The sequence below is a fragment of the Xiphophorus maculatus genome, chromosome 3 (assembly GCF_002775205.1).
Source record: "Xiphophorus maculatus strain JP 163 A chromosome 3, X_maculatus-5.0-male, whole genome shotgun sequence".
Taxonomy (NCBI): domain Eukaryota; kingdom Metazoa; phylum Chordata; class Actinopteri; order Cyprinodontiformes; family Poeciliidae; genus Xiphophorus; species Xiphophorus maculatus.
Window position 1 is genome coordinate 32,049,717 of NC_036445.1, and position 12,809 is coordinate 32,062,525.

A 12,809-nucleotide genomic window follows, 5' to 3' on the forward strand; every position below is an offset into this window, starting at 1 on the left:
TCTTCTTTTTGTTTAAAAGTGCCTTCAGGTCACTGGTAATCCAGGGTTTGTTGTTGGAGAAGCAGCGCACGGTCTGGGCTGGCATGACAGTGTCCTCACAGAATCTGATGTATTCTGTGATGCAGTCAGACATGTTGTCGATGTCCTCCCCATGAGGCCCACAGAGCACATCCCAGTCTGTCGACCCGAAGCAGTCCTGCAGTGCCTCAGCTGCCTCCTGTGTCCACCTCCTCACCGTCCTGATGCGCACAGGCTGCCTGCTCACTAAGGGGACATACTTGGGAGTCATCCTTACCAAGATGTGGTCCGACCTGCCAAGGGGGGGCAGGGCTGTGGCGCTGTATGCATCTTTGGCATTAGCATACAGGAGATCCAGCATTTTGTTTTCCCTGGTGGGACAGTCAACATACTGCTGGAAGTTGTGCAGCGCTTTGTCCAATGAGGCATGGTTAAAGTCACCTGTGATGACCATGAAGGCGTCCTGGTGTTTAGTCTGTAGTTTGGCTGCAGTAGCGCTGATGACGTCACAGGCCACCGCTGCATCAGCTGATGGGGGAATGTAAACAGCGATCAAAATGGCGGACATAAACTCCCTCGGTAAATAATACAGCCGCATTCCCACAGCCGGAAGTTCAATGTCCAGGCTACAAATCTGTTCCTTCACGTTAACATGACCGGGATTACACCACCTCTCACTCACATAAAGTGCAATCCCGCCGTCCTTCTTCTTCCGACTCTTGGAAAAGTCCCTGTCCCCCCGCACCAAGGAAAATCCAGGAACCTCCACGCTGCAGTCTGGAATAAACGAGTGTAGCCAGGTTTCCGTGAAGCAGAAGATACTGCGCGCCCTGTAATCCTTCTGGGTCCTAACCAGCGCTGTGATTTCATCTGTCTTATTCCCCAAAGACCTCACGTTCCCCACAATAATCGCCGGTATTGCCGGTTTGTGCCATCTCCTCTTCCCCCTCCGTTTAACTCCAGACCTGCAGCCCCGTCGTCTCCTCCGTAGCTCCTTTGGGACCACAGGCCTGTCTCCGTGCCGCAGCAGAGGCTTACACAGCGCAATCAGCTGTTCACGCGTGTAAACAATGCCCCTACTCCGTTCAGCGAGGTTCTCCGTAACAATCATGCCTCTACTCCGTAGAGAACAGCGACAGAACTGACAGAACCACATCCAGCCATTGTGGAAGCTTAACTGATGATCTATGGGTTCTTTAAGCACGGATCCTTAATCGATTACAGCAAATATACACAGATTAACACACACACAACGGGAGCTGCGTCTGCAGGCAGCCAGCTAAGCCGGCACCATTTTGAATTATAGAGAACCTTTGGGATGTGGTGGAACAGGAGATTCGTTTCATGGATGTGCAGCCGACAAATCTGCAGAAACTGCCTGATTATATCATGTCAACATGGACCAGACTCTGAGGAATATTTCCAGTACCTTGTTGGATCTATGCCACGGAGGATTAAGGCAGTTCTGAAGACAAAAGGAGGTCTAACCCCTTTTTGCAAGGTGTACCTAATAAAGTGGCCGGTGAGTGTAATTACTTAGTCTTACTGATCTAACATTTTTTAAACAAAAACAGAGTGGGCCCTTTGTGGAATGCCCTAGTGCTGTAGTAGTGCAAGTAACAATGCTTTTAAAAAAACCCCACCACCAAACATGATGACCTCTTGGAGAATTGGAGACATTGTGAACATTTTTATTTTGGTTTTTTTTTAAACTGCTATAGTCACCTAAAAATGTCTAAATGTCTGATTAGCTTATTAGTGTTAGCCTTTTTTAGGATATATTCACTTCTCAAAAAGTTAATAGTTATATGAATTACTTGAGATAAAGAAACTAATATTAATGACTTCACAGAAACTATTTTCAAACAATTCTAACTAACCCTCAAAGGTTAATAGAAACAAAGCAATAGTTCCAATTTTTTTTGAAAACCAAAAAACTCACCCTGGCTCCTCCAACAAATGCAGGTGCTTTTGTTGCTTCAGCATAGCTGTCATATACATTTGGATAACGGATTCTTTCATAAACTCTTTCCCTGGTTAGAAGAGGTTCATAACGTGCGTTCAGCAGGACATGTTCTCTGTAAGACAAAGACGGGTTAAAAAGTTATAATTTTACACTAAACATTGGAACAGGACAAAAAAGAACTACTAAAAACCTAAGACTGATGATACTTGGCATAAGACATTTTTATTTCTCATTATGTTTCTAGCGCATAATGACATTGGAGTACTACCCTCAGTGATAAGTAAATAAAGTTTTATTCAGTTCCATAGGGTATGGGTGTGTCTGCAGGTGACAGAGAGAATGGAAAGTGGACAGATAGATTTCACAGCTTTTGCGAAAAAGCTGTTCTTTAGCGGCGTGGTTGTGCACTTTATATATCTGTACCGTATCCCTGACAATAGCTCTACAAACAGTTTGTGTCCTGAGTGGGTAGGATCAGCAACAACAGACCTTCCTTTGCAGTCTGCCAGTATGTATTAGATCCAGCTTCGGTACCTGACTCCCCACAATCCACTGAGCAGTTTTCACCACCTGGGCCAAGTCCTTTTTGTCCTCGATTGTGCAGTTGCCATACTGAGGCAGTCATACTGAGGCAGAGAATGCTCTCAATCACAGCTCTGTATAAGTTCTTGAGCAGCTGAGCAGGCAGTCCAACCTTTTCAATTTCCTGAGGAAGAAGACTCTTTGTTGGGCCTTCCTCGTCAGAAAAGAGGTGTTCAGCGACCAGGTTAGGTCCGAGGTGATGTGGATGCCCAGGAAGTTGATGTTGTCTAAGCACTCCACTACCTCCTTTTGTATTCTAATAGGTGGGTGCACTGTCTTCCTGGACAGCTCATCCACCAGCACACTGTTCACTGTGACCTCCTTGGTCATAGTGGACCAAGGAGGTCATAGTGGACCTCCTTGGTCTTGCTGTTGTTGAGCACCACTGGGACAGGTTTTAGGTCTCCTCCCTGTACAGTTTCTCATTGTCGTTTGTTACGACACCCACTATGGTGGAATCAACTGCAAACTTTAGAGCCCTGTTAGAGGAGTAGATGGCTACACAGTAGTGAGTGAACAGTGTATAAAGAACCGGACCAAACACACAGCCCTGCAGTGTGCCTGTATTGAGGACCAGAGTGGATGATGTTTGGTTCCCTATTCTCACCACCTCAGGCCGGTCAGTGAGAAAGTCCCTGATCCAAAGGCACATTGTCAAAAGTCCCAGATCGTGGACCTTCACTATCAGCCTCTCCGGAATGATGGTGTAAAACACTGAACTGAAATCAGCGAATGGCATTCTAACGTAAGTGTCATGCTGCAGATGTGTCAGGGCTGTGTGTAGTGCAATGGAGACAGTATCCTAATAACTGGTACCAAAACACCAGCCATTAGGTGTTACAACTTTGAAAATTACATGCTAAGTTTTTGAAGGAGAAGAGAAACTTTGTGTATGTATGTGATTAACTGGATCCACACTGAAATACATTACAAGCTGCATGAACCAGGAGAGTTCATGTTTGGTTAGCTTAAAATGGCAGCCATTGTTGAAGAGAACTCAGTTCATGGTGCAGATGGGTCTCAGTGGAACATCTTACTTGTGTATCAGTGGAATACAAAAGAATATGGATATAATGGCTTCACCATGGAATCATCCCTGGTAGCAAACTCAATGAGCTTTTTTTAATTCCGTGACCACCTTCTTATAAGTGCTTGCTGAATTCGGATGGTACTGTTCGAACATACCAGTGCTATCTGTGTGTGTGTCTTTCTTGTGATGGTCATATGTGTTGAGGACCAATGTGCATCTTCTCTTCTCTGCTGGCAAAATTGTGATATTTTGGTTCTTGCTTAGGGAATTATATTGCCTTCTTTTTCTATAGTCTGAGGGTAGAAAGAGAAGGCTTAGCTCTGGAAACAACTGAAGTATTTTCCTCCTAAAACGCCCTGCTTCCAGTGCCAGATTCACTATCAATTTATTATTCTGTTCCATTTGTATGAAACGTATACAAAATGTGTCTGGAGTAGGATTTTGTTTTATAGTACTTGTACAGAAATAGCATGCACCACAGAACCAGAGACTTTGCAGCAACAAATACCTATTCCACTTTAATCACTCCCCATTCTAATGGAAATATTTACACTGAATCTGAGTAAAAATGAGTTTTGGGGGTTTGAAAGTTCTCAATGTAGTTTATTGCAAAATACTGATAGCTCATAAGTATTATACATAACTTCCTTAAAATATTTAATTCAACAGATACAAAAAATGCTAAAATGGCTTTTGTTTCTGAATATAACCCTTCCACCTAATCCATTATTCAAAAATAAATGCTCCCGTCAATGGATGATTAATATAAAGACACATGTGAGAGGCATCTGAGGCTTAGCTCTCCACTAATCTTCCTTCACATTGCATTGAATTTAACCAGGCTAAGTAAAGAGATCACTGCTCCTTTTTGTCATCCACTGAATTTAAACTTTCAAGATAATCTTCCACAGGAAAGGACATGTGACAAGCTGCAGAGTCACTGTACTGTTGTTTTTTGACCGTTTATCTTCTTAGTTGGATTTTTTGTAAAGCTGAAGTTGTGCCATGAAAAATACATAATCTCGTCTAATTTTTTCCTGACTCCTTGGAGCGAAAGCAGAGATAGACAGATTTAAGACAAAAACAACACAAAAGGGACAGAGAAAGTTTGGAAGTGATGTACCGCTGAGCTCTCATCTCTTTGGGGTCAAAGGTCATGACAGCCTCTGAGAAGTCACCATCATCACTTCCTTTGGCTCTCTTTTTCTCTTTCTTTTCTTCTCGCCGGTAGATTTTCATCATTTGTTTCTCCTTCTCTGACTGAATGATCACCTGGCAACCATAGGCAGGCTTGGTCATTTCACCACTGACCTTTCGGCTGACATCTGGGAAACAAAAAGACATTTGTGGAATGTATAGTAAGTTATAAAAAGCTTTACCCACACTTGACTTAATGTTGTATACCTTTAAATAAATGTTCAAAAGAGACAACAACATTAGCCAGAAAAACACAGCAAAGTCTGAAACACGTTTTTGAGTATTGTATTATATGTTTAGATATAACAACAAAATGGCGATCTATTTAACATGACCTTCATGCAATAGGAATAACCTCAGCATCAATAAGCATCAACAGCCAAAAAAAAAATTCCGACTGATCACACAGGAGCCAAACCAAGAAATAAGATTGATTTTTCTTCATTATCATTTCTCATTTCTAGCTCCAATGAACATGGAGGTGGCAATGCATGGGTTAATGTTCTCCACTACAGTCTCCCCTGTTTTAGACACAACAGCTCAATAAAGGGCAGAATTGCTCTTGAAAACAGATGAGATCTGATGATTGCACCAGGGCCTGGGCTGATTGACTGAATGATTTCTTCTTTATCTCATCTAGTGGCTCTACCTACTGCACAGCTCTCCACTCATTCTAACAGCTCTCCTCTTCCTGTCACTCCTAGCCTCCCTCCCATTACCTCTTCCACACCCAACCCCTTTAACTCTGTCACCCTCTATGCACCAATTCCTCTGTCTAAGCCATTCTCCATCCTAAGCGATCGCTCTCTCAGAGTACTAATGTGCCTTATTTTGTGTCTCTCACAAAGATTGCCTCCAAATGTGCAGGATTCTCATTTCCTCAAGTGATCATGATTGTATAATTGCAGTCAAGAGCACCACCAGGATAGTTTATGTTTGGTTACAAGCTGATTTGAAGGTGTTTTTTGCAAATTTGAAGTTGTAGTCTTTCAGATAATTATGAAGATAATTCAATCTACAATCAAATGTCATATCTTCATGTATAATATAAAAATGTTCTACAAACTATGAAGGTTAGAAAGCTCTTAACCAGACTTTTCTTACACACTCCTATAGATAGAGTTTTTAGCAACTTGACAACTTCTCACTAAGCATCTTGATTCTTAAAATATGACAACACCACCACGTTACATCATCAGTAAAAATGACAGCTCTGATGATCTGGCCAAAACTGGCTCCCAGTTTCCAAGTAAATACTCTGCAGCTCATGGCCTTCGTTTCCAGACACACGAATCTCTTGGTTGTGTCATGTACGTAGCTGAAAATTAAAGGGGACAGAGCCTTCCAGTCAGTGGCTCTAAGACTGCAGCTTTGTTTTTGTTGACTATATGGAGTTTAAAAAAAAAAAAAAAAAACTAAAAACGGATTTATTTTCACAGGATTTTGTTATGATTTTATTGTGTTTATTATAATGTTTTGTAGTACAGCAACTTGCAATTTTATGTCTTCAAAACGGGCTTTATAAATAAACTTCACTTATTAAGTCACAAACGGTCAAATACCAACCATTAGGGTTAAATTTCCCTGAAAGGAAAGTATTGTCCTTAGGCTTAATAGAATCTAAGTGAAAACTTCCAAATCACTACAAATCAATATATAATCTTCTGTTAACTACTGAAAAAGTAAATAAAACTGAAACTCATTATCAACATTGCTTTCATAATGGCATCAATCCTACAAAACCTCTACTTCCATACAGGAAGGAAAACATCTGCTGTGTCCCCCTGAATGACTACAGCCCCACTGCAAACTCTCATAACAACAAAATGTTTTGAGCAGCTTGTCAAACGACATATCAGAACCCACCTCCCTGTACTTTTACAGTGGTACAAGTTTGTCAATCACTCTAGTCAACCAAAGCCAAATGTTATATTTAGTAGACCTATGGAGAAAGATAGTTTTGACCTAAACTTTGCACTTGTCTCCATATTCTGAATGTCCTTACTGAGAGACCAATCTAATTCCATTAAGTTATATAGCGCCGATTCACAACAAATGTCTTCAAAGACAACTTTACAAAACAATTCAGTTAAATCAGGTATACACTCCAAATGATCCTAGTTATCAAACAGTACAGTATACTCCTTGACATACAGCACTCACTCCTCCTGGACGAGAATGTAGCGACAATCGCTTATGATAAAAAATTATAAAAAATAAATAAATAAAAACACAGCCATGTCATACATAAAAGAGTGCATAGCTGTCATGATTAAGTTTTGTAGTAGAAGTGTCACCGTACACTTTGTCTTTAGAAATCTGGATTTGTGGTAAACTAGATGCAGCTTTGTGTGCAGCTTTTTTTTAACTTTATCAATTTTCACAACATTTTTTACAGCATTCAAGTTTTATACAATGCTGTACACTTTAATATGTAAAACCCCTATTTGAAACAGATAATAGAAATCATACACCAAATAAAAATAAGTAAAATAAATACTTAAATAAAACACACACAAAAAAATCATAATGACAAACAAAAACGCAAAAATCTGTCCACTTCACAGCTAACTATAAAAATATAGCAGGGATTTGGTTACGATGAGATACTCATCCTGAATGAGTATTGTAAAAATGACTGCCATGTCTTGACAAATTTAGCAGTTGAACCTGCCAATGTACATCTCATCTTTTCTAAATGCAAAAACCTCATTAGCTCTGTAAGCCACTGTTCATGTGTAAGAGGGGCCTCCTGTTTTCACCTCAAAAGTATAAGACGTCTCGCAATCAGTGTAGCAAAAGCTACTGTATTTAAATTATTCTTGGAATATAAAATATCCGGAGGTATGACTCCAAAAATTGCAGTTAGAGCAGAAGGGCCAAATTTAACATTGTATATTTCTGAGAATGTATTGAATATAGATGTCCAATAGGTAGTTTTGAACACGCCTAGAAAGTGTGAATAAGGGAACCCATTTCTGACTTGCAACGGTTACACAAGGGATCAGTTCCTGGATAAAACTTAGCTAGCTTTTCTTTAGAGATATGCAACTGGTGCAGGATCTTGAATTGAAGGAGTCCATGTCTATGGGCTCCTGTCTAGCACATAGAGAAGAGGAGTTTACCCTGTGAAGAATAGATTGCCAGAGCTCATCTGTTAATGTAACTGTGAATCTCTTTAATTACACCCCTGTTATGAATGTTTATACTAGGGCTGAAACGATTCCTCGAATGATTTGAGTACCTCGATTATTACAATTCCTCGAGGAAAATTTACCTGACTCCAAGTTTCGTTAATTTAAGTTTTATTATTTAGCGCAACGTGTTCCGGGCGGAACATTATTTGCATTGCCTGGAGCTCTGACTTCCGCCGCTGAGTTGTTGACGAAAGCTAAGTGTTAGCGGCAAAATGTCCAATTTTCAAGCTCGGCCCGTGAGGATTTTATTGGTTGATGATTTCATCGTTTTTGGGGGACCAATAAGCATCCTTAAAATGACTGGCACGATTCCTGGGCTATGGCAGCCTTCTTTTCCTCTGAGAGCTGCTGGTTCAAAGCGAACAGCGGGAAGAGTGCTGCAGGAGTATTTTATACAGGTGAACGGATAGACTGAACTCGGCGGGCGGCTGAGCAGCTGATGCTTACAGTGTGAAGGTTATCCTGCAATAGTCAGCCCCGCCCACTCCTCACTTCTTCCCAGGGCTGCCTACTGACCAGTTCTCTGTCTAACAGGTCCGGAAAATCTCTGAGACCTGGGTATTACCCTAAAAGTACTCTATAAGAGATAATCTATTTAAACTGGTGGCGAAAGTGATTCGTCTAGCTCTAACTACCTCCAATCCAGAAGTTATGACCCTTTACAGTTAAGAAACAATCAGCTGAGTAGCCCTCACAGCTGCATAATTCCAATAACCACTTCTGTTAACGGTAGCCCACTTTCTAAATCATAACTTGCACTTGGAACCGGCTAGATTATGTTTAGTGACTTAGATGTAAGTCCCAGGGTCATTATTTACTCTTACCAAAGGAAATTATGAAGCCTCCTATTTACTGGAATCATGTACATTAGTTTTACCTTAATTAAAAGAACTGAACAAAGATTAAATGACTCTATTAATTCCAATGTCCACCAACCTCATTAGAATTTTATAGTATAAATTTATTAAGCAAGCTTAAGCAGGGATATGCAACATACAAATCAATAATCAATCTTATATAATTCAAAAGCAGTGTAATAAAATTTACATATACAATCATACTACCCTGTCTCCTTTCCCTAACTTTAAGTCGCACGTTCTGAAATGGAATTTCAATGAGCCGATTCAACTCATACCCAGACGATGGTGGATCTTTTGGCAACAGGAATTTCTAGCATTCTTGGTTGAGGTCTTTGCCTGGTGTGGAAAAATCCTCCTTAGAAAGGAAACAAAGCAGAACGGGTCCGAATCCTTTTGCAAACCCAGCTCCTCATCCTTGAGGGACCTTTGTCCTTCCTCCAAGTCTTGTTGCAGAGTTGAAATTGCTGGGTTGAAACGAGACCGACGGTCGAATGAAGAACCAGAGATGGGGCGATGGGACCCAGTCCTTTCTTAGCGGTGTGAAGTCCGAGCTCCCCCGTGGTTCTGAAGTGCGGTCCGTAGCTCAATCTGCTCCTGTAGGCTTGTCTCCTCTTCTACGCCGCCGGACTGGGAACAACTGGTTCCTCTTTGCAGCCCCTTTTTATATAATTCTCCACCATGTGTGTGTATGGGAGGGTTTGGTCTACGTGACTTTCTTCACATCTGCTGTGTCTCATGAAAAAGTCCCCACATTTCCCAACCTGTTCTTGCTGACCGTAGTGGAAGTTCCTGTACTTCCCCATTCTCCGTTGCTTAAGCCAAACTCACCGCACCGCCCTGGCCATCTGTTCAGAACTGCTCGAGACATTTCCTGTTTCAGGGCTGTACTGCATTCCTCTCTTTTTCTATAACACACTATTATTTATTATAACTCATTAAACACATTCAACCTGTTGTTAAACCTGTTTGAATTGATTTCAAATTATCACAAGTTCAAATTATCACAAGTTTGATCCTCAGTTAATAATCAATCACATCTCTTACTTATTATAATTCATCAACCATAATCTTTCCACAGTTAAATCATTACAGAAATCATTACAGATCACATTTCAGACAATGCATTTCAGAAGGTTATTATGTGATTACTTGTATTCATTTTACTATTTATTCATATTCAATTTAATTAGCTTTTAATCAAACTACAAGATTACTTATTTTCTCTCAGGCCTCTTAGGCACCTTTTCTGCATGCACCCGGAAAGATCTCACACCCTATGCCAGTTTTCTTGACAAGTGTAAGTGTAGCTTCACAGACAAACCGCACAATAAATTTCATATCATCCCGGTCTCAACAAATGGGTGTCAGAAATCATCGTGGCGGTAGATAGCTGGTAGATGAGTTTCTGAGTGTGACGAACGAAGGTGCCGTAAATATCCCGTAGTGCTCCCGCCGTTCTTACGTTCGTCCACTGGTCTACCGGTCCCTGAACTTACAGTCCCCTGGTCTATTTCCTCCCCTCCACCCCCATTTTACATTCGTTCGTTCGCCTGCCCCCTGTTACTGTTAGGGATGCTCAAAAATAAAAAATTGGACTGATATTGATATCCGATAGTAACACCGGTGTTATGCCAGATTTACTAATATTTTATAATATATTTTATCCGATTACTCAATTAATCGTAAGAACAATCGATAGAATACTCGATTACTAAAAATATGTGTTTACAACAGCCCTAGTGTATACCTATAATTTTATCCAGAGCTGTTTCCTCAGGCAGTTTGGGAAATAAGGGATATCTATTCTTCACAAAATGCCATAGTTGCAAATAGCAAAAAAATGTGTACGCGGGACATTAAACTGTTCCATGAGTCGTGTAATCAATGCAAATGTCCCATCGATAAAAAGGTGTTAAATTTTACTTAATCCATTTCTTTTCTAAATTTTAAAAGCAGAATCAGACATAGAAGGTGAGAACATATGATTTGAGGAGATAGGAGTTTTAAATGACATAGAATGTAACCCAAATCTTTTCCTACACTGCACCCAGATTCTCAGGGAGTTATATAGCAGAGGGTTTCATTTATAGGTATATACTTCTAAAGAGAGAGGAGAGGTCAACAAAGCAAGTAGGCTAGTCTTGCCACAATTAGACGACTCAATCTGAAGTCAAGACGAGGTTTCTGTAGAAAAGTCACTGATCCACTTCCGGTTATGGCGTCTCAGTGAAAAGGTGCATGTGCATATGGCTCGCTGCTAAATGCTCTAAATTAATCCGTAAGTCAGACCAATATTCGCAATTTCGCCTGTTTTGCTAACGGGAAAACATTTACTGGGGATCATGCCACCGACAAATGATAAACCTGTCCAACAACCGACTAAAACGGCTCCACAAGAGAATGCAGCTAATGTAGCTCATGCTAATGTGACGGCGCCGGTTGACTCGGTTGAGGCTCAAGAAGCGCCAAAAAACCGTGATATTCTCAGAGCAATCAGCTTGCTGAAGGATATAAACAATCTGCTGATATGCTGAAAGCAATTAAGGATATCAAAGGAGATATGCAATCGCTCACTGAAAGAATTGGGGAAACAGAAGTGCGAATTTCGCAAGCAGAGGATAATGTCACTTCCCTTCAAAGAAGAGTTAAATCATTGGAGAAAACGGTGGAGGTGCTTTGTGACAGAGTTGCGGAGCAAGAGGACAGGAGCAGGCGCTCCAACCTAAAACTGGTCGGGCCGCCTAAAAATTCCGAGAGATCTGATCTGTGTGGCTTTTTGGAGACGTGGCTCTGAGAGACACTAGGTGAGGACTTCACCTCGTCCCACTTTGCGGAGAGACCTCACAGGATCGGGCCCCTTAACTCCAAACCTGCAGCTCCAAGGGTTGTTATAATGAAGTTTCTGAGCTATCGGGACCGGGAAACAACTCTGAAAGGAAAGGAAAATGATGGAGGTACACTATGAGAACCACCGCGTCACATTTTTTCCTGACTTCTCGGTCGAGACTCGTAAGCTGCAGAGGCACTTTGATGGAGTGAAAATCCGTCTTTGTGCCCTTAAAGTCCGATATGGCATTCTGTATCCAGCCCATTTTATCATCACACACAATGACAAATGCCGGATCTTCAAGTCCGTGGAAGAGGCCGAAAACTATATTGATGGAATAAGCTCGCAGGCAGAGGACAACTCCAAGACATAGTTTATACTCATCGCTTTTTTTCTTTTTGCGTGGCGTCACCACGGAACAGTGGATATAAAAGGAACAATTATTGGTGGACAATATTGTAAGTTGACAATTTTTTCTTTTGGGAAATTTGTTGTCATGAATCCTAAAAGTAACTCAGTTTTTTCACGTTTTGTTTCTGTATGTAGAAGCATAAACACTACTGTTAATATTTCTATACTAACAGTATAGAAAACTACAACATGTTTCTTACAAGAGACACTTTTGATTGAAAAGGATGTAAGTAAAATTAGATCTAGGTGGCCTGGTCAGGTATTCTCCTCTAATTTTACAACTCATGCCAGGGGAGTCACAATACTGATTCACAAATCAATTCCATTTGAACTAAAAGATAAATACATTGACCCGTCAGGGAGATTTATTATTCTTAATGGAACTACAATCTCCACATTGGTCAACTTTGTATGTCTGTATGTTAATGGGGATGATCCTGCCTTTTACCAAAATTTGTTTTTAACCATGTCAGCTTATAACGGTTCATTTATAATTGGTGGAGATTTCAATTGTGTTTTAAATCCTGCAATAGACCATTCAAATAGTTCTGTCATGTCCCACCAACAAGCCAGAAAAACTATCAAGAAATGTATGAAAGATCTTAACTTAATTAATGGAGATTTGGAGACAACTTTATCCGAATAAGACAAAGTACTCGTGCTTTTCAAGCACCTTTAAAACTTATTCGTGAATAGACTTTTTCTGGTCTCCTCCGGTCTA

The 12,809-nt window shown here is 40.7% G+C and overlaps 1 protein-coding gene across 3 annotated transcripts in view; it reads right to left on the reverse strand.

The window, feature by feature from the left end:
- Positions 1–12,809, reverse strand: part of ascc3 (activating signal cointegrator 1 complex subunit 3) — a 251,362-nt gene that overhangs the window by 201,356 nt on the left and 37,197 nt on the right. For all 3 annotated transcript variants that reach the window (XM_023330521.1, XM_023330523.1, XM_023330522.1), the window contains exons 6-7: positions 4,720–4,921; positions 1,961–2,096 (exon numbers count right to left, since the gene is read on the reverse strand). In XM_023330521.1, the coding sequence (XP_023186289.1) occupies positions 1,961–2,096; positions 4,720–4,921 (338 nt within the window). The remainder of the gene's footprint in view (positions 1–1,960; positions 2,097–4,719; positions 4,922–12,809) is intronic.